The sequence below is a fragment of the Chiloscyllium plagiosum genome, chromosome 31 (genome assembly GCF_004010195.1).
Source record: "Chiloscyllium plagiosum isolate BGI_BamShark_2017 chromosome 31, ASM401019v2, whole genome shotgun sequence".
NCBI classification, from domain to species: domain Eukaryota; kingdom Metazoa; phylum Chordata; class Chondrichthyes; order Orectolobiformes; family Hemiscylliidae; genus Chiloscyllium; species Chiloscyllium plagiosum.
Genome location: NC_057740.1, coordinates 21,566,254 through 21,588,894, shown reverse-complemented (window position 1 = coordinate 21,588,894; position 22,641 = coordinate 21,566,254). Strand labels below are relative to the sequence as shown.

The window sequence follows — 22,641 nt, the reverse complement described above, 5'->3', positions numbered from 1 at the left end:
AAAGAGCGCCTCATCTTCCGCCTAGGAACCCTCCAACCACATGGCATGAATGCAGATTTCTCCAGTTTCCTAATTTCCCCTCTCCCCACCTTATCTCAGTCCCAATCCCCGGATTCAGCACCGCCCTCTTGACCTGCAATCCTCTTCCCGATCTCTCTGCCCCCACCCCCTCTCCAGCCTATCACCCTCACCTTAACCTCCTTCCACCTATCGTATTCCCAGCGTCCTTCCCCCAAGTTCCCTCCCCTCTACTTTTTATCTCAGCCCGCTTGGCACACCAGCCTCATTCCTGAAGAATGGCTTATGCCCGAAACATCGATTCTCCTGCTTCTCGGATGCTGCCTGGCCTGCTGTGTTTTTCCAGCACCACATTTTTCAACTCTGGTCTCCAGCATTTGCAGTCCTCACTTTCTCCACGGAGCGAAGGTAAGTACTGTATATACTTAAGTAAAAGTTGATCCCCTATTTTTGGCCAGGAAATCTGGAATTTTCCATATATCTTGTGTAAAAGTTGACCCTAGTTCTTCACAGATAACAGATCAACATTTGTAAAACAAGGTATTATCCTATACATAAATGTTACGAAGAGGAAATGAAATTTTTTCTCCTGCTATTATGTGTTTTGATGCATGATTCACACCAGATTCACGTGTGAATGTTTAAGACGCATCAGGTCAGAGTCAGGTGACAACCTCCCTTTGCGTGCAGCTCAGCTGAACTGAGTTCCTCTGTAGCATTCATGAAATACAGTCATATTACTGAAATTCGTTTTTTTATTTATTCATTTATAAATCAATTGGTTTAATTATACGGTATTTTGAACTGTAGCCTGAATTTCAGCTCCTCAAAAGCAGTATCCATGTAATAGTCAACCACATAGATTTTAAACTTAAAAATTATTCTAAAAAATTAAACTATTACACGAGTATATGTGGTATGTAAAAGGTTAGGATTAGTTAACTGGTTTAGGGGGTTGGCTGGAGTAAGTGGAGTAGGTTTATGATGGCGGTTAAGAGGGGGAAGAGATAGGGAGGCGGTCAGGTGGGATTAGAGTGTCCAGTCAGTGGAAATGTGGGTGAAGGAATTGTGTAGCAAATGACAGAGTGAAAGGGTTGAGTTGGCCAGGGAGTGATGTAGGCGGTTTGGATTGGGAGATATAGATATGGTTGGGTGGGGAACTTTGGGGGTGAAGTCAATTTAATAGTTAACCAGGAATTAGAGCTGGTTTTAATTCCACCCATATTTCCTAGGTAACTGTTAAGCTCCTGCACCTCCATGGAATGAAAGGTAGCTACATAAAGATACAAACTGATACCCAGTTTAATATCGTGTCAATGAGACTTTGTTTCTGTGACTTTTTTTTCAGTTGAAACTGCTTTTTTAAGTCTGATACATGAGTACAACTGATGATATCAGTATTTGATATAGCACAACTTCAGGACACAGGATGTAAGATATAAAGAAACTTTGCTCATGTTATACTAATTTTGAATTAAAATCAAAATAGGAGGCAGCTGAGAAGAGTGGCAGATGGTTCTTTGCAGAACATGTTTTAACTCCCTGAGAATTACTTTTAAATGAGAATGTAACTACACGATACTAATCTAGTTAAAAAGTAGAGAGAGAAAATCAGATATATTAAGTTTGCAGAAGATAATGTGTTATAAAATGTAGTTAAATGATATACAAAAGTTTTTTTTAAAAAAAGCATTAGCTTGAAATTATGGTGATGGAATAACAAAAAGACCTATACATTTCAAAGACAGGAAGAGTACATGGGGAGAAAAATCATAAAAAACAAATAGCATTCTAAAATTTATGTAGACCATTACGTGTGAAAGCAAGAGAGTAATCTTAATTTAATTGGAAAACTCTCAAACCTGATACACAACTGCAAAAAAGCAGTCTTACAAGTTTGTGTGATTTAGACATAGTCTATGTACAGCATACACTTCACATCCCTTGAGAAATATCACTAGCGATGTCTTTGTCAAATCCAGTAAATTAAATACACTCGCAGGGCAGGTCCTTTTAATATTAATATCCTCTTTCAGGCCAATATTATATGCCAAAGACTATCGTGGTCTGAAAACGCATGTTTTAATTGGGTCATTTCATTGCTACGCCAGAGTTTGTAACAAAAAATACAGAAAATGCTTACAGACTTCTCGGAGAAAAAGCTGCATTGGTTGTTGGCTGAGCATCTGAGTCTCTCACTTAGGAAGAGTTGTAGAAACTTGTGTGCCTTCATACCTAAATAGCAACTATCCACCTCATATCCTGCATTGATACTGTTACATTGAAGCCCCTTGTTGATGATCTGCCCTGGTGATATAATCCTTACACTCAATGCATAATCTCAGTCATGATCAACGGCTCTTCTATATTAACTGTTCAGGTCTCTGAAAAGCTTGAAGGGAATTTCCTGACTTATACCAGAACTTAATCCAGGTTGGGATATGGTCACCTCATGCTGGAACTCTCATGTGTTAGGAGTAGCAGCAGTTGCCGGGGAGCCAAGGTTTAAGAATTTGCCTCTGCACTGATATGGTTTTCAGGTCCTGGTGGTGGAGCGGGCTCACTCTGGCAACCAGGGTAATCAGATTCTGATGTGCAGGATGGTGGAAGAGGCTGGAGGATTTCACAACAACAATACATATATATATTGATATTTATTTTAACATTTAGGTTTCTGGTTTTTGAGTAAACAATGGGTTTTTCAGTGTGTTCAAAATTTATGATTAACTTGCAAGCATAGTATTTCTCTAGCCATTGTGAGTTCTTTGAAAATAGCTTTTGAGGCCTAACTTCAGAATGACTGGGTCTGTGTCTAGAACTAATGGACGTGTATTCATTTTAGATTGCTTTGCAACCTAGCAAGCTATATAATTGAACCTCAAAGTTTGTTAGAGATTCCTGAAACTTTTTTTTAAACTTAAGGGGAACACCCATTGTTTAGAGAGTGAAGTTTATAAAATACTTGGGAAGGTGGGGCACAGTGGCAATGTCATTGGACGAACAGCTTCTACATATATTGTTATATTTATCCTCATAAAAAAAAAAGTGGCTACATTTCAGAAATATTTATTGGCTGTGGAGCATGTAGGGATGTCACAAAGATGAGGAAGACAGTATTTAGGTATTGCATGTGTCAAATTTCAATTTTTAAACTATGATGGTTTTCCTTTTTAATTTTTTAAAGCATGTGAGCGTCACTGACAAAGCCAGCATTTGTTGTACATCCCTAATTGTCCTCCAAAGGTGACGGTGAGCTGTCGTCTGAACAGTTGCTGCCCTACTGATGTAGGTACATTGTTGTGCTGTATGGGAGTCCCAGGATTTTGAACCAATGATAGTGAAGGAACAGTGTTATAGTTCCAAGTCATGATATTTACGTGCCTACCTCCCTTGTTCTTCTAGATGACTGGTAGACATATTTTGCAATGTCCAGTCTACTGATGACTGTACACCATCTGCCGGATCAAAGCTCATCATGCAATGTAGTATAGTCCTCTAACCTATGTGACAACTATTACTCTAATCAATATGAAGTAAGCCTAATCTAAGGATCGTCCAAACTTTCGACGGACTGAATATCAGTCTGGAATGAAGAATAAGTGAGCAATAGTGTCCTGCCTTTTTCCACTATGCATGGAAGACTTGGACTGTATGTTAACATCACGCAAAGAAGCTTAACCAATTTTACTTGAGTTGCTTTGGAAGCTTATGAAGCTAAGATGGGACAAAACACCAGTCATTGAGGGATATTTATGTGCCAGAGTGGAATCTCGTTCTACCCAGCCTTGAGGCTGCATTTTATAAATGAACACACTTCCACAAAGTATTTTAATAAGCTTTTGTATGTACTGAATTTAAGATAATTTTCCCATGAGTCGGAGAACGTGCTTCAACGCCACACAAGGCACAGTAGTGATATAGCGCTAGTGTCCCAGCTGTTAGGCTAATACTGTTCACTGGAACAAGACCCACCGTCTCCAGAAGTGTGTAACAATGTATCTGAACAGGTTGATCAGAAAACATAGGAAGAAATTACACCACGTCAGCTCGATGGAGTCATCTGAACTCGAAACGTTAGCTTGCTCTCTCTCCGTGGATGCTGCCTGACCCGCTGTGATTTGTAGCATATTTTGTCTTAAATATCTTCAATTCTACCCACCAGTCCTGTACAATGGATTCACCCGGGGTCCCCCCGCCCATTCTACCCCCATGGGTTGGCCCAATGGGCCCCAGAGGATGATGGGTGATTTGGAGTCACGTGGTTGCTGGTGCCGGTCCTCCGGGGGTGAAAGGAGCTGCAGTGGAGCCGCGGCCCGGTCACGATGCGGGACGACGAGGCGGTGGAAGCGATCGGGCGGATCTTGGTGGATGTGTCGAGGCCGCTGAAAGAGCGTTTCCGTGCGCTTTTCACCCTCCGGAACCTCGGCGGCCCGCTGGCTATCGAGTGGATCTCCAGGGGCTTCGGGGACGAGTCGGCGCTGCTGAAGCACGAGTTGGCCTACTGCCTGGGCCAGATGCAGGACCAGCGGGCTATCCCCATCCTGACCCGGGTGCTACAGGACCACAGCCAGGAGCCTATGGTCAGACACGAAGCAGGTGATGCATCGGCCGCCTACCGACCTTAAAAGCGCCGAGAGGCTCGAAATAGACCATTTAAAAGTTGTGTCTACGATTCTGATATCGAGCCTAAATACTTGCAGTTGCAGGAAATGTGGAATTTTATTTTAAAAGGCGCTGGCAAAGATCTAGATAATGTTTATTAGAATTTAGAACAAGGCCAGCCAATAACTCACCTAATTTCCAGAGACAAGCAGTCATTTAAAAAAATATATTTTTATTGAGCTGTCATATTAAAGGGGCAGTAAACATGACTTTTTCCCAATTCTGTTCCAATTATTAAGCTTAGTTCAGGTATCATCTGTGAGAGAAACAGCATTGCTGTTAAGTAACTAATAAAATGGGAAACTCCAATATTTTTAATTGATATGTTATCTCTTTTGCTATTCACTAATGCTACCAGACCTGAGAGGTTCTCCAGTACTTTGTCTTTATTTCAGTTCTGCAGCATCTGTAGTGTTTTGTTTTCTGTCCCCACATGCACAATATGGTATATTTTCTTAAACAGAATTTGTTAAGCTCAAGCCCTTTTTTTTGGATGTATAAATCCAGCTTTTAGTGGTTGGACATCTTTAAAGTCGCTTCACATTTGCACACATTTAATATTATGTAAGTTTGTGAATCATTTCCTAACAAAGACATCAATTTAAAAATGAACCCTGCAGGAAAATGCTGCAAATAGAGCTTCATGTAGATCTCTGTCCCTTAGCTACGTCAATGTCTGCAGTCATTCAGCCAGTTCACAATCTGCTGCAACAGATAAATGTCAGATCCATTTAATTGCATTTTATGCTGTTGTTTCAGGTGAAGCACTGGGAGCTATTGGAAAACCAGAGGTCCTTGAAACATTGAGGTATTACTCACATGATCCAGTAATAGAAGTAAGGATAATTTAATTTCATTTCTTATGAATTAATTAAAATGATCTTGAGACACTATCATCTCTGTCTTATTTCTATCTCTGTATCATTACCCAACAGCATCCCTATCTCTTATCTGCCGCTGAAACTGCATCCTTGCTCCTGACTTGACTATTTCCACTCGCTCGTAGAGTCACAGAGACGTACAACACAGAAACAGACCCTTCCATCCAATTTGTCCATGCTGACTATATATTCTAAATTAATCTAGTTTCAGTTGCCAGCACTTGGCCCATATCCCTCCAAACCCTTCCTATCCTATACCCATCCAGATGTCTTTTAAATGGTGTAATTGTGCCTGCCTCCTCTACTTCCTCTGGCAACTCATTCCATGCACACAGTACCTGTTGCATAAAAAAGTTAACCCTGGTCCCTTTTTAAATCTTTCCTCTGTCACCCTAAACTTATGCTCTCTAGTTCTGGACTTCCCCAACCCAGGGAAAAGGCCTTGTCTATTTACCCTATCTAAGCCCCTCATGATTTTTTAAACCTCTATAAGGTCACCCCTCAGTCTCAAATGCTCCAGGGAAAAAGAATCCCAGCCTATTCAGCCTCTCCAACCCTGGCACCATCCTTGTAAAACATTTCTGAACCCTCAAGTTTCACAACATCCTCACTATAGGAGGGGGACCAGAATTGCACGCAATATTCCAAAAGTGGTCAAACCAATGTCCTGTGCAGCCTCAACATTATCATCTAACTCCTGTACTCAATACTCTGACCAATAAAGGAAAGCATACCAAACGCCGCCTTCACTATCCTATCTACCTGCGACTCTACTTTCAAGGAGCTATGATCCTGCACTTTGTTCAGCAACACTCCCTAGGACCTTGCCATTAAGCGTATAAGTCCTGCCAAGATTTTCTTTCCCAAAATGCATCACCTCACATTTAAATAAATTAAACTCCATCTGCCACTACTCAGCCCATTGGCCCATCTGATCAAGATCCCATTGTAATCTGAGGTAACCTTCTTCGCTGTCCACTACACCTCCAATTTTGGTGTCATCTGCAAACTTACTAAGTTTGCCTCCTATGTTCATTTCCAAATCATTTATATAAATGATGAAAAGTAGTGGCCCCAGCACTGATCCTTGTGTCACTCCACTGGTCACTGGCCTCCAGTCTGAAAAGCAACTCTCCATCACCCTCTGTCTTCTGCTTTTGAGTCAGTTCTGTATCCAAATGGCTAGTTCTCCTTGTATTCCATGAGATCTAACCTTGCTAACCAGTCTCCCATGGGGAACCTTGTCGATCGCCTTACTGAAGTCCCTATAGATCACGTCTACCACTCTGCCCTTGTCAATCCTCTTTGTTACTTTTTAAAAAAACTCAATGTAGTTTGTGAGAAATAATTTCTCATGCACAAAGCCATGTTGATTATCCCTAATCAGTCCTTGCTTTTCCAAATACATGTAAATCCTGTCCCTCGGGATTCCCACCATCAAAGTCCGGCTCATCTGGTGAGCCAGTGTTTTGATCTTTTTTTCCCCAAAGTTCCAAGACAATGCAACAACTTAAAAAAGCAGTAATTACTGTTCCTGGAATTTGAAGAAATCACCTCCAACACCTAAGATACCTCAAAATAAGAGAAGCTCTTGTAGCCACAATTTTTTCCTGTCCTCTACCTTCACTCCTGTTTACCTTTTTGCATTCTACTCTCCATAAGCTTGATGCTATCCAAAACTGACTGTGGCTTAACCTGCGTAAAGTTCTGTATCCCCTTCACCCTATTTTTCATTTTAAAAAAGTGCAATGATCTAGCTGACGTTTGTGACAATTTAGAACTAACCTGCCATTAACCCAGTTAATTTTGAGGGACAAGCTGTCGTACTAAAGGGACAGAAGAGCTGGAATTTTTCCAACTATTAAGCTTAGTTAAGGCATCATCTGTGAGAGAAACAGACTGGCCATTAAATGGAAAAGTTGGCTCCCAATAAGTGAAGTAAAATCCTCTGTTCTCCCCTTTGGTCCCTTCAACCAACAAGGCATAAAACTCTAAACCTGTTCTCTTTATACCTCTCATTTCTCCTTTAAAAGACCTTTGCTTTTGCTCATCTATTCTGATGTCTCATTGTAGTTTATAGTCAAATTTATAGTCTTCGTGTACAGTATTTTAGAGTGTTTTATGTTTAAAGCACTATATAAATGCAAGTTGTTACACTCATTTTTCTCTCCTTTTACTGGATTTCCCAAACTCGCTTCAAGATTGTTTTAAATTATAAATTTCCCTCTAATATTTTTCCGTTTCGTGACGTTTTTCTCTGCTCCTATTAGGCATTTGTTCATTTCTGGCAGCGGGTACATGGAGTAAAAAATCTGATGTGAAATGGGTTTGAGGTAGGAGTATTCATTGGACATGAGACTCATTTAGTTCTCTACAAAAACTGCCAACCACTGTTCTAGATTACATCTATTGGAATTTAGAACAGGACCAGCCGGTAACCCAGTTAATTTCCTGTAGAAACTAGAAAAGAGGGGTAGAACACTTCTGGTATTTCCCCAAATCATCTCCAGCTCTTAAGCTTTGAAAGATTGGTCACCTCTGATCTTGAAATGTCAGAAAATGCTAATAAAAACAAACCAAGTCCAGGATTTATCATAAAGGCAAATGGAAGCCTTTCAACAACAAAAGCAAAAAATTAGGAGATGAAAAATAATTAGATGAACATCTAATTTGTTAGAAGTTGGAAATCCAGAGTGGGAGAAACTAACAGTGTAATATCAGTTTATATTAATCCATTGCTTTGGAGCCATTATAATGAAAAGGTTAAGTTGGAATTAAATAATCTTTATCATAATATCCTCCTGATTTCCCTATTTATCACTCCCCTTAAAAAGTATTACTTTGCTTAAATTATTCTACTTATAGGTGTACAACAGGCTTCCAAAGTGTGACAAAGATCTGGTAGTTTAACAGCTTTCTCCTTTATGTTTGGGATTATGCTGAAAGTTATTGATTTCTGTATCTATCTTCAGGTTACTGCAGTGCATAATTTCCAAATAGATGTTCTACTGTGTTCAGATTGGATGAGCCAAGGTAATGAAGGAACCTTCACAGTTGCCTTCAGACTGGAATGAGAAATTCAAGTCTCCATTCTCTCTTCAGAATGCTATCTGATAACAGGGGTGTACAGATTTCAGTTTCCAGAAAAATCTTCATGATGTAATTCGATTTCAAATGTGTTTGTATCTGGTCTAAATGTGAAATGCAGTTACATCTCCAGAATTTGGGAAAGTTGTTACTTTACAAAATTATTTTTGTTGATCTATCCAAGGCAATGGTAGTAAGTTTCTTTAACAACAATGTGACTTTCAAAAATAAGTCTTAATTGGAAGATTTCCACAAGTTCTTTTGCAGTACTATCAGACAGTAAGAAATTGACATTTCTGCTCAACACCACAAGGTTTGGTGTATGACTTTTTTAAATATAAAAGCAAAGAGGTGCAGTTGTTTTATACAGCATTGGTCAGATTGGATTCCAAGTCTGCTTTGCTTTTCCCATTTTTTTTTATGGACAAGATCAAACCCCCTCAAAACATGTCAAGGACCCTAATTTTTTTCTTATTTTAAAGACAAGTGCCAGTTGTTGCGTTCCAGATGCAATTTGATTGGTCATGCTACCAGGCTTGAAGCAAAACACATTTTATTCATATACTATAGTTAAAATGCAGACAAAATAAAAATATTGGCTTAACTGTTACCCTATTGAAATATTTTAAAGTAATAAACTGCTTATTAACTGTTCTCATATAGTAACATCCCATAAGCATACCCTTGGCAAAGGCAAATTCAATAAAATAGATGGTCTCGAATGCAAAATTAGTAGCAGCAAGAGAACTTAAGGTTTTAGCTGTAGCAAAGACCAAAGGGTGGCTCAGTGGTTAGCACAGCTGCCTCGGTGCCAGGGACACTGGCTGGATTTCAGCCTTGGGTGACTCTTTGTGTGGAGTTTCCACATTCTCTCTATATCTGTGGTTTTCTGCAGGCTGCACTGGCTTCCTGTCACAATCTAAAGATGTGTAGGATAGGTGGATTGTCCTTGCTAAATTGCCTGTAGTTTCAAGGGATGTGCAGGCTGGGTGGATTAGCCACGGGAAATGCAGGTTTACAGAAGTAAGGGGTGGGTTTGGATGGGATGCTATTGAGAGAGTCAATGTGGATTTGATGGCCAAATGGCCTGCTTCCACGTGGAGGGGATTCTGTGATTCTAAGAGGTGTCGCAGTTGAGGTTGTGAAAGCTGCTACTGAAAGCTAAAACTAAAATCCTGTTTCTCTGGGAGGTTGGCCCCACCCATTCAGGCTGCTTCTATTGTTCCAATGTTTATTAAAAGGTCCCTGTTTACTTTATTGGCTTGAAGCAAACTGCTTGTCACCTCTGTCTCAACCTCTCTTTGCTTAAAAAAAGGACAACCTGCATCTTTTAAAGCCATAGTATTGTCCCATATACTTAATGTTTATGGTGTTACGATCCCTTTTGGAAAGTGCTGATTATCAAGAACAGTTAACAAGAACAGTTGCTTATTAAAAATAAGCAAATTCTAATTTCAGGTAAAGCTATGAAATATCAATGTATGGCTCTACTAGTTAAAACTTTTATCCCATTTTACAACACCGACACATTTATACAGACAGCAAAATCATTAATTTTGTGAATGGAGGGAAGCATTTCAATAGCACCAGTTCATTGTTTGTTAAAATATACATTTTGGCATATCAGGACTTTCTATTCTTGGGTTTCCTTTCTCCAGGTTCTTTCACTTCTTTATAGAAGACACAGGCTGATTGTAACACTAATTACAAAGTCTTTTAGTGTTGGGGAAAATAAATCTTTTACTGAATTGTTTAAAACAAAATAGTCAGGAGAGGAGACATTGAGCAATTAACCAGCTTTATCATGGCCATGGGGAATACGTCTTGGTTCGAAGAAGTCCCCGACACATTCCGATGAAGTGCAGGATATTAAAAGTTATATAGTATGTTCCAAACCCACTGCCCATTAATTACGCAACTTTGGGGCAGTCGTAAGATCTACCTACATTGTCCAGACCTACATTTCTTAATGTCTACAAAACTGAATGTTATTTTATATCGCAGTTTTAGCTAGGCAGCATCATGACCAAGCTAAGGCAACTTGCCCAGCATTAGCTCCAGTCACATTATGTCTGGACAGTGTTGGTAAGCAGATACATTAGGTCTTTGCAAAGAGAAGAATGGCTCCATGCAAAGAGAGGAATTTGTTTATCAGGTAACGGCACAACTGCAAGGCCAACCATCTCCTGCACGCATGGGGAAAAAAGGCTTTTAGCAGGGCAGGCACTAAATGTAAAACACAATGGTCTCCAGGCTTTATTATGTGACAAAAATGGCTGCCATGATTCTAACAATTCTCGCACACTTAGTTACTGTCTACAGCGGCCTCAGGTTTTTTTTTGAGAGACACACACATACACACCACCTTCCCTTCCAGTGGTCCAAAGACCTCTTGTTGTATCTTTCATACCCACAAGCTGTTCAAGAACCAATCCGATGTTGTCAAATTGATGTCCTTTGGCATGCACAATTGGTCATGATTGAAGGAACCAATCAAACCAGTTGCTGGCTAAATGGTAGTCGTGTGTGCACACACTCGATGCTAGTCTCTCAAACATCAATTTCCATTGCTTGAACAAAGCAGCAGTTTAAGCACCACACAATGAGTTTCAGTAACTTCTTAAATGTCCAGCAGTTTTTACCACAGACTTAAAACAGTTCTTTTTTCCATCTTAGTCCACAACTAAAAATACAAGAAATAAACTGACTGTCTTAACAATAGGAAAATTGTAGTTTAGATTCAAAAGGAGAAAATAGAATGAATGCAGACAATTAAGATGAGATTTGTGAAAACAAAGGCTGTGTTCACCACATAGAATGGATTAGACCAGTTAACAGGTGTATTGTCATCAGCTTTGAATTCAGTGTTGAACCCATAGGATCTCAATCTTCAGGTAATTTGGAGGCTGAATGGAAAGTGAAAAAAATGAGTTTGTGTGTGAGCAAGGATACACAGCATGCAGAAGTATACCTATGTAAATGTATATTCAATTTTCTGTCTAATTTTGAATTTTAAACAGTTTGTTTTTATTTTAGGAATGAGCAACTACAAAATCGTGGCCTCCAACATAATAGTTAAATATTGGGTTAACTGTTAACTACCCACTGCAGAAAATTATTGTCCTAGCAGTAATATACCCAATCACTCATGAGGTTCTGGTGAAGCCAAGAACACAGCGGTTTATGTTGGATTTTGGAGGCTCTGGTTTTGGCTCCATTTTGGTAACTTCACAGTCTGGTTAGGTGGCTCTCCTATACTTTATTTTAATGGTTTATTTGTATTAAAATGTTTAGGTTGCTGAAACTTGCCAGCTGGCAGTTAAACGAATTGAATGGCTTCAGAACAACAAAGACCAGAATGAAAGCCAATACTGTTCAATTGATCCTGCTCCCCCAGCTCCTGAGAAAGATACTAAGAAATTAAGAGAAGCTCTCCTAGATGAATCCTTGCCCTTGTTCGACAGATACAGAGCAATGTTTGCCCTGCGGAATATTGGAAGTAAAGAAGCAGTCTTGGCATTAGGAGATGGTATGTATTTTATTGAGACTTTTACATTAGACAATTGATTACAGTAGAATTTGATTTTGGCACGTCATAGTAAAATTCTGAATTGTTTTTGAGCTTTTAAATCACAATGTTGTAAGTTCAAGCCTCTTTCTTTATTAGTACATGAGATGTAGCTGATGCTGTTTAGGATAGAGAGCACATAGCCAGCCCTTTAACATGTGGGTGAACTACTATCTTGAACTACTGTAGACTTTGGTTTTTAGGTACGTCCACAGTGCTTTTGAAAGGAAGTTCCAGGATTTTGATTCAGTGATCGTGAAGGAGCAGTAATATATGCTTTGGCAGACACCTTGGAGGTGATGGTATTCCCATCAATCTGTTCTTCTCCTTCCAGGTGGTAATGGTTGTGGATTAGGGCAGTGTCAAAGGAGTCTGGATTTGTTGCTCCAATGTATCTTTTAGAAGTACACAGTGCTCCCATTGTGCTTTGGTATTGGACAGAGTGAATGTTGAGGGTACTGAATAGAGTGCCATGCTGCTTGGTCCTGGGATAGTGTTCAGCTGCTTCAGTGCTATTCAAGTTGCTCTCCCCCAGATTAGGAAAGAGTTCCATCACACACAAGTTTCATGCCTTGTTGATAATAGACAGGCAGTGGATTGAATTACCCAGAGGATTCCTTGCCTTTTACCCACTCTTGTAACCATAGCATTTATATCACAGACACAGTTCAATTTCTGGTAACTTTCCATGATGTCTGTGGATGATTCAGTGATGGACCCTTCCAGTTTCACTTGCATATACTAGGCGAAGCATATATTAATACTCCGTGTACTTTATTGCAGATAAGAGAAAAAGAAGTGCACAATGCCTGTTCTATCTCAACAAACTAGATGACAGCCCTGACCAATGGGAGTCATCTCGCCTGGTTTAAAATTTAAACCAGCCCTGAATGTTAACTGATTCAGTATTAATGAGCGCATTCTCCATGGCAACAGCTCTACAGTCAGAGTTCAATTGCCAACCAATCAACAGTCTTCTTTCATGCAGTCTGTGTGTTGGTTTCTGGCTTGAATTTATATTCTTGTGAATTGTCATGATTAATGTGAGATAAAAATCTTGAACCATACTCAAGTTCTCTACTAACAAATAATTATTCAAAGTTTGAAAAGATTTGTAGCTCGGGTACTCGTTGTTGTGGTTCTGTTCGCCGAGCTGGAAATTTGTGTTGTAGACGTTTCGTCCCCTGTCTAGGTGACATCCTCAGTACTTGGGAGCCTCCTGTGAAGCGCTTCTGTGATCTTTCCTCCGGCATTTGTAGGTGGCTAGTTGGTGTTCATGGGTGCGGATCGTTAGCTGTCTTCCTATTATAGGACAAGCTAAACAGAGAACAGCCAGGGAATTCCTAGAGGCATGGCACTCATCCACAGATTCAATCAATAAGCACATCGATCTGGACCCAATGCAATGGACAGCTGGAACTGACAACCGGAAGCGGCAGATTCAAACCACTACAAATGCCGGAGGAAAGCGCTTCACAGGAGGCTCCCAAGCACTGAGGATGTCACCTAGACAAGGGACGAAACGTCTGCAATACAAATTCCTAGCTCGGCGAACAGAATCACAACAACAAATAATTATATATCAGGAAATTGGCTTATAGCTTAATCAGTAGATTTTCCAGTCTTAATTTTGCCAGATCTTTTCTAAGTATTTGTGATTTTGATTTGCATTTGGGTGAAGATATTTCATTTTATGTATATTTCCCTCAGGTTTGCGGTGTGGAAGTGCCTTGTTTCGTCACGAAATTGGCTATGTTTTTGGCCAAATGCAGCATGATGCCAGTATTCCACAACTTATAACTGCATTGAAAAAACTGGATGAAAATCCCATGGTCCGTCACGAGTGCGCAGAAGCTTTAGGATCAATTGCAAAAGAACCGTGTGTGGAAATATTGAAAGAATATCTACATGATGAAGAACGTGTTGTGAAGGAGAGTTGTGAGGTAGCACTGGACATGCTTGAATACGAAAATAGTCCAGAGTTTCAGTATGCAGATACGTTGATTAAATTGCAAAAAACGAAGTCTGGGAATGGGACATTGCCTTAATGGAGTTTCTTGAACTGTTGAAAGATTGTCAAAACTTGATGTTGAGTGCACTAATCACAGATGTTATAATTTTCTTCTGTGCTGAGGTTGTACATTTTCTGATGCCACTTTCCCCTATGTTGTTTAATTCCAAGTAATGTAGAATATGTAATGAAATACATCTTTTTTTATTTATTTTGTACATATGACAAGTTAATATTTAACAAAATGCTCGATTCAAGTTTAGTCTTCTAAAACATCACTTTGGATTTCATTTAAGTATTATTATTTGCTAGCTTCAGGCTATTTAGGATGTCAAATCTTATCACACCAGCAATATTGTGTAAATTAGTAAGTGAACACCAGATTTATCATGACTTGGTACGAGCATGATCCCTCCATCAGTTTAAAAATCTTTTTAAAAAGGATTTAAAATCTTCAGTGCTGGAAATATTCAAGTCGGGATGGCATTCACTGATTATTTTTAAGATTTCTGCTTCTTTCAGATTTCAAATATTTATGGTATTTTTGTTTTGGTTTAAACTTAGTTAATCCAGTTGATTAGGGAACTACTATAAGTTACATGATTTTGACAATTAAATATTGTATGGCTGGGTTTGTCGAATATAAACTTGTCTTCACTAAAAAAATTTAACAAAATAAACCAGTCACTTTGTCATATGGTGTTTTATCTTGACTGTTTATAATTATTTAAAATTGAATTTGCTTATATCTTATATTAGAGCTCTGGACATGCACTAACCATTGAGTGTATGCCTAGCTGACAGTCCACATGGTACAATGAAGTGCTCACATTTTAGAGCTGTGTTGCTGTTGTAGGAAGTTGGTATAGAGGTCACGTCAAATGCTTCCTCTGTGCTGGAACTATTCTATTGGCAGCCCTGGTTTCAGAAGAATAGCTTCCTGTGCCTTCAGTTGTTTTTGGCTTGCCCCATTATATTCAAATAATCACAGATGAGGGTATCTTTAATTAACCTCAGTCGTGTATATCTGCTAAACTGAGGAGCTGTTATGATGCAGTGGTTGTATTTCTACCTTGTAGGTCTGAATTCAATCACACCTGTTCCAGAGGTCTGTAATACCTTTTTTGAGATTATTTAGAAAGTATTCATATCTGTTAAACCCATCTTTGATGGAAGTAGAATTTAGTGTAGCTTTTATGCATCGAATGTTTCTTTGGGGTGAGTTTGAAAAGGAAAATATAGCTGTTTTATTGTTTGAATAGTCATGTCATGATAATAAACTGGGCTGTTGATATTCAACTTCATCTGATTTCAATACCTGAAGCCTTCATAGACTAAAAAAGAGATTAATGCTGACCACAGATTGAAGCAACCTTTGTGAAATTGTAGGTATGAGACACCTCTCTGCATTAAATGTACCACTCCATCCAAAGACGGTGAATCCAGACAATCAAGTGAGCAAGAAGGTATTTATATCCTGTTTAATTCACACATGTTCACATTGGGGAGATGAAAGCCTTGTTTTCCCCACCTTGGAAAACAGTGAGAAGTTTCAGGGATGTATAAATGGACTTGTACAAGCAGCTGCTTGGGGTAGCAGAGCAGTGACCAGAAAAAATGGATTCCAATTCCCCCCCTCTCCCCACACCACCACCACCCACCCAATAGTTTATCTATCCTGACTTTTCAGTTAATATCTTGACTGACCAGATCACCCTTAACCTTTTTAAATTCTAGAGAAAACAGGGTTATTTGTATAACCATTCCTCATGACTTGACCCCTGAAGGCCATCTATCATTCTTGTAAACCTATGTTGTACTTCCTCCAAGATCAGTATATCTACCTGAAGATGCGGTGCACAGATCAGCTCACACTACTCCCAAGTGGGACCTAACCAAACAGGAGTTGAAAAGAGCGACCAATTTCCCTCCTTACCTGATCATATAATTTAATAGTAAATATTTCTTTCAGCAATCATTTCAGTTTTCCTTCTTCCTCAGTCTGACTTTTTTTTCCTTTCAGACATAAGCTTATTTTTTCATCAAAGCTATTGCAGAAACTACCTCCGTCAGCAATTTTACCTCACTCATTTTGTCTAATAATATTGCCATAAAATAAAAAAAATTATACTGCTGTAAAGAAACTTCTGACAACACAAGATTGTATTCCTCACCCACCCTTGACTAAGAGGAAATAAACTTGCTTTACTGGTTTTGGATCGTCACATGTAGCTAATGAGATTAACTGCAGTTATATTTACAGTAGCAATGCAGTGTTCTCCATAAAACACTAAACTTGTCAGCGCACCTCCCTGTACTCCATTTCAAAGTCCATTCGTGTTCCAGTTCTACACAACCTGCATTCTCCCTTGCAGGCCTACTGTGATCCTTCAGTGGCTTCTGCTCAATTTCAAAGCAGTACATATGAGTTTTAAAATATGGCAAAGCAGCATTGTGGAAGATTTACTAGTCTTCATTTAAAGCAGCAATAACAAAGTATGCACTTATTTTTCTACCTGTACTGTAACATCTTTGACTTCAATGTTTTTATTATTTGCCCTTGTGTGTATTTATAATTATTATAAATCATTAAGATTTCAATCATACATATGCATCTCAATTTTGATTAAGTTTGCTAATGTATACATTGAACAATATTGGATGTAATTTTGGCTTTGATAGTCACTTCTGATCTCTGGATCAACTGCTTTTGACCACAATTCACTTGATGCAGTATTCAAAGTCTCAATTATTTTCAAAGTTTGTGAGAAGATTTGTAACTCGGGTGCTCATTGTTGTGGTTCTGTTCGCTGAGCTGGGAATTTGTGTTGCAGACGTTTCGTCCCCTGTCTAGGTGACATCCTCAGTGCTTGGGAGCCTCCTGTGAAGCGCTTCTGTGATCTTTCCTCCGGCATTTGTAGTGGTTTGAATCTGCTGCTTCCGGTTGTCAGCTCCAGCTGTCCGCTGCAGTGGAATTCCTAGAGGCATGGCACTCATCCACAGATTCAATCAATAAACACATCAATCTGGACCCAATATACCGGCCTCTTTAAAGAAACTCTTTGCAGCTGCTCAGCTCAGTCAGTAAAGAGTATATTTTTCTGCATTCCTCTTTGGTTAATTTATTGTACCCAAATGAGTTATATTGGACATGGCAAGCTCATGCTACCACAAAGTCCACTGCAGCACCTGCATTTCGCAGCTTTGAACTCCTCGAATCATGGAATCTCTACAGTGCAGAAAGAAGCCATTTGACCCATCGAGTCTGCACCGACCCTCTGCGCATTCCATCCAGTCCCCCACACTAGCCCTGTAACTCTGTATTTACCATGGCTAATACACGTAACATGCACAAACCTGGACACTACAGGGCAATTTAGCACAGCCAATTCACCTAACTTGTGTATCTTCGGACTGTGGGAGGAAACTGGAGCACCCAATGGAAACCTACACAGAATGTGTCCATACACAGTCACCCAAGGCTGGAATTATGCCTAGGTCCTTGGTGCTGTGAGGCAGCAGTGCTAACCACTGAGCTACTATGTCACCAACAGCAACAATGAGTAAATAGTGTTTTACTGAGCCACATAGATGAGCGTCTATGTAATTCTTAACTACAACTGACCACCTTTCAGGTCAGAAGAAGATTAAAATTGAAAACCAAAACTTTTATCACTAGTTGTTCATCATTTGAGAATTTAAGCAGTTGTACATGGTTATGGCATGAGATAACATAATGCAATTAACATTGTAAAATTTTGTCTGACCATACTTCTGTAAATGTAATCAAATATACAGTAAATGGGGAAAAATGAATGGACTTGTATTTGGATAATGAAGGACTTAATTAAATAAGGAAAGCTGCAAAATAAATATATACCTAGGTACATGGAAAATACATGATTTTGCCCCCCAATTCTCGGTACACAGTGTCACTGTTCTATCTGCTTGTCATGTGACTGCCATCAGACTATATCACTTCCAGACCAAAAAAAGTGTACTGTTCTGCTATTTGGGCATTTTTCAACATGAAATGGCTATAATGTGATTGAAAAATTTACACCATTATTTGTAGAACGCGAACGTTTGTTTACCTGTAATGGCTGTAATCTGATTCCGGCCCCATTTGTTTAAATGGTGCTGCTCTTATGTGATTTTCTTGTAACGAGGGATTGCAACAGATTGTACCTTGATTCCTTTGTGATACCTTTTTAACGTCTTAAACTGTTAGGGAATATTCAATTAGATTTTAGATGGAGTTCGGACTTTGGCATTTATTAGCACAAGAATCCCTTAGAGTTTTAAAGTTTGCACATTATCGGTTCAATTATTAGATGCGCCTTAAACTCGAAACCAACAATTTTAACTTTTGTATCCATTGATAGTTCATAGCCTACTTACAAAGATGAATACTTAACAGAATGGCATACACTATGTGCAGAATTTCTGTGAAGTATTTCTCTTACAGATCCTTCCAGAATTTGTCTTTAGTGTTTGCTACTGCTATAGATTTTGAGTTTCTGGGATTTCATATCCTTCTGTTCAATGTATCAAAATTATATTTGCTGACCTTTGACTAAAATATTATAGTTAAAATGCAGATCGACTTCATTTCTGTGATTTCACACTATGGGTAAATTATGCAAACTAATTAGAGATGACTCGCAAATGAGTAGAAGTGTCTCATTAGTTTCTTTAAGAGCTTTCACCTATGAATCTATTTAATACCATTGTGGGAATGGAAACTGTGAAGGATTAAGAACAGCAGGGGATAAAGCACATGATTTATTAAAGCCTGAGAGAAGAATTGGCTGCAGCACAAGGTTTAATCTGCAGAATATGAATTTAACAATGCTACCTCTTTTGTAATTCACAAGACAGCTGGAAGGTGAAGTGATAGAAAATACATGAACATTTGTTCACACATAGATCACCAAAAATATGTCTAATATGCTAGATGCAATAGAACACCCTTCATCCACTGGAGAGGAGATTGTGTACAGGGATTATAAACCTCCTTCAAGAGATGCCATTCATCTTCCTAAACATGTTATATATTTATTCATGGCGGCTGTAATTGTTGTGGCCGTAGCATATGCTATTGTAGGACATCTTATCAAGGACTTGTTTCATGATTTTGCAGGTAAGTGTCATTTTAAGATTGCCTCTAGTTTTAAACAATGAAATGAAGAGGCAGCTCAGGAATCTATGAGACGTTTTTCAAAATGTCATTTTAAATTTATCATGAGTAGAGCAGAGATGAAGAGCAGAGATCTGGAGAATTGTAAATGTCAGCCCAGTGCCAATAGTGAGATAACTTCCAGAGATCATAACTGGGGACAAAATTAATTTTCATTTGGAAAACATGACAGTACAGATATGTTAAAGATAAATTGTGTCTAACAAATTTGATTGAGTTCTTTAATGAAATAACATAGAAAGTTGATGAAGGTAGTAGCGAAACATTTCAGTTAATTTGAGAGGGGTGTAACAATAGGATTAAACATAAGGGAGGAAAGCAAGGTGCACAGATAGACACAAAAAAAAAGTTCAGAAGTAGGAGGGATCAGAACGGTTACACCCAAAACGTTGATTTCTCCACCTTTTGATGTTACCTGGCTTGCTGTGCTCTTCCAGCCTCCTGATTGTGTACCTTGGATTCTGCATCTGCAGTTTTTTTGTTTCTAACCTGGAATCAGACAAGTGGCCAATGTGGGCATTCTAAGATTAGTTTGGAGAACTTTGGCATAAGTGCATGTAATGTGATAAATAAATCTGGTATGTTCCAGGCAAAACTCACCATGTGAGGCTATAATATAGTGGCAACAGCAAAGATCAAGTTCAAAGAAGTAAGAATTGTGAATCTAATATTACAGGTTATAAGATATTTGTAAAAGAAACAAGGAGGGGAAAAAAGAAAATGGCATTTTGATGCATAGATGGTGCAGATGTGAGGGGAGGGGGTCGAGGACAACATCTAGTTGGTCCATATTAAGGAACAATTGAAAGATTTATGTTTAGTATGGATGCTATACACCACCACATAGAAGAAGGCAGAGGTGCAAATATATAGCCAAGGTACAGGAAAATGGGAGCACTACAGAATAATGTTTGTTGGGAATATCAATGATCCTAATATAGACTTGGATGTGGTAGTGTAGTGATAACATCACTGGACTAATAATCCAGAATTCCAGTCTAGTGTTCTGGGATCATGGGTTTGAATCTCAATCAAAGCAGTGTAATTTGAATAAATCTAGCCTCATGACAACCATATAACCATTGTCAATTGTCCTACACTTTGTTCACTAATGTCCATTAGGGAAGGAAATCTGGCTGACATGTGACTCCAGCTCCACAACAGCGTGCTTGACTCCTAACTGCCTTTTGGGAAATTAAGGATGGGTAACAAATGCTGGCCTGAATGACTAAAAGACAGTAGCAATGTAAAAGGTAAAGATGTAGAGATTTTCCTGAAATCCTGTTTCTTGGTCATTCCAATCCAATGATAGAGAAAGCAGTGCTGCATCTAGTTCTGGGAGAGTCAAGGGCCACAAGGTATAATCCTAGAATAAAAGCTCCCACATTTAAGAAAGAGATGAAGTGGAATTTCTTTCTCTCAGAAGATAATGAATATGTGGATTTCTTTACTGTACAGGGTATCAAGTTTGGGGTTGTTAAGTGTATTCAAGGTAGATATATTTTTAATCAGTGATGGAATCAGTAATGGGGAAAAGGCATGAAAGAGGTGCAAAGTGTTATTAGATCAGCCATGATCTTATTGAATGGTGGGACTGACTGGATGGGCTGAATGGCCCTATGTTCAATGGTCCAATCAAGGACAATCTATTGATTCAATAAATTTACTATAATACAATGATGGGGAAACCACTGTCATATTTAGACAACAACAGGATCAAATCAAGCAGTATTGTGATTGGCCTCTCCAGATTCTCATCTAATTCTGTCACAAATCTTACCATAGCCCATGTTGCCCAGACCTCTATTAGATGCCACCTTACATCATGAAGTAGAAAAAAGTCAGTTCTCAGTATATGGCTCATATTCTGCTAGACTGATGAATGTTCAGGCTTTTGGTTCTTTGCTGATGTGACGTTCCTCTGGAGATATTACCTGTAGAAATTCAGAGGCTAGAATTGCTTACATAGATGGAAACACAGGTCAAGGCTCAACAAACTCAAAGCCATGCTGTTGGATTTGGAGTGGACAGAAATAGAAAGAGACACTTTTCCATATTCCTTTTGTTTCATTCCGGTTGACAAGCAGTTTGCCCTGTTTTTACATACTTGCACTAAAGGTAGTTGCTGGCAGGTGACTGGCACTTAAAGTGCAAAGTCTTGGTCCCAAATAAGGCACCAGGGTAATTTGTGAAGTGGTTAGATTCACACACATCTGAACTGAAACATTTGTAACAAGATAGGTGTCAGTAGAATTTAATTTATACAATGTCTAATAAACATTGAGTCAACATCAGAGAAGAATTCTCATTGTTTTTGAAGTTAATCCTTGATATTCATGAGTGTGAAAATCCACAGAGCCTTCAAAGTACAGGATATCTATTTCTAATTCACCTTGGGGCTTACAGAAAGTTGCAAAATGCTCTGTTAGGCATGTTTGAAACCACAATGTTAACTTATAAAAGTTTAACAAATGAATCAAGTTAATGAACATTATTATTTGATATAGCACATCCTCATAACAATTGTTTATTGATAATACTATTGAGATGTACAGGTGATCGGCATTGTTAGATTAAGGACAACGATCACAGTGGCACTGTCCCTATCTCTGGGCCAGAAAATCAGTGAGTTTAATTCCCATCTGTCCTGGAGGTATGTCATATTACATCTGAAAAGGTTGATTTAAAATATATTTGAAGAGAATCATCTCGGACGCCTGGGTAATACTTAGGAGGTAATAGTCAGGCTGCATCCTGTAAATAAACATGGGCGGCACGGTGGCACAGTGGTTAGCACTGCTGCCTCACAGCGCCTGAGACCCGGGTTCAATTCCTGCCTCAGGCTGGGGTAATACTTAGGAGGTAATAGTCAGGCTGCATCCTGTAAATAAACCTATTAAGAAAAATTATTGTGTATTTCACCATCTGGCTTGAATCCATGTAACAACAACTGTTCATCTTCTGCCATAAAAATAAGTAACACCAAAGTATCTGGTAAATTTTAAATCTACCTTTGTGTCAACAGATTGGATCCTTGGACCAAATCCTGATCAAGATGACTGGCATTATGAAATTACAGATGAAGAAATAGTTGACCGGGTTGAAGAAACAGAACTGGCTATAAAGGAAAACAAGATGGATGATATCAATGTGATAGTTGATGTGCCTAAAATTTGTGTGATATCAAGCCAAAGAAATTCCTTTGCCATCACAT

The 22,641-nt window shown here is 38.9% G+C and overlaps 1 protein-coding gene across 1 annotated transcript; it reads left to right on the top strand.

Annotated features, from left to right (window-relative positions):
- Positions 1 to 4,234: 4,234 nt before the first annotated feature.
- On the top strand, positions 4,235 to 14,922 carry dohh (deoxyhypusine hydroxylase/monooxygenase). Its single transcript, XM_043721118.1, has 4 exons — positions 4,235 to 4,614; positions 5,440 to 5,516; positions 11,943 to 12,177; positions 13,927 to 14,922. Exons 1-4 carry the CDS (start codon positions 4,341 to 4,343, stop codon positions 14,262 to 14,264), a joined length of 924 nt encoding a protein of 307 aa, XP_043577053.1. The 5' UTR covers positions 4,235 to 4,340; the 3' UTR covers positions 14,265 to 14,922.
- The last annotated feature ends 7,719 nt before the right edge of the window (positions 14,923 to 22,641 follow it).

What these genes read in the sequence shown, in the direction of transcription:
- dohh (XM_043721118.1), top strand. Translation starts at nt 4,341, where the DNA reads ATGCGGGACGACGAGGCGGTGGAAGCGATCGGGCGGATCTTGGTGGAT. An exon ending in TATGGTCAGACACGAAGCAG is followed by an intron (nt 4,615 to 5,439) that starts GTGATGCATCGG and finishes CTGTTGTTTCAG; the next exon opens with GTGAAGCACTGGGAGCTATT. An exon ending in CACATGATCCAGTAATAGAA is followed by an intron (nt 5,517 to 11,942) that starts GTAAGGATAATT and finishes TAAAATGTTTAG; the next exon opens with GTTGCTGAAACTTGCCAGCT.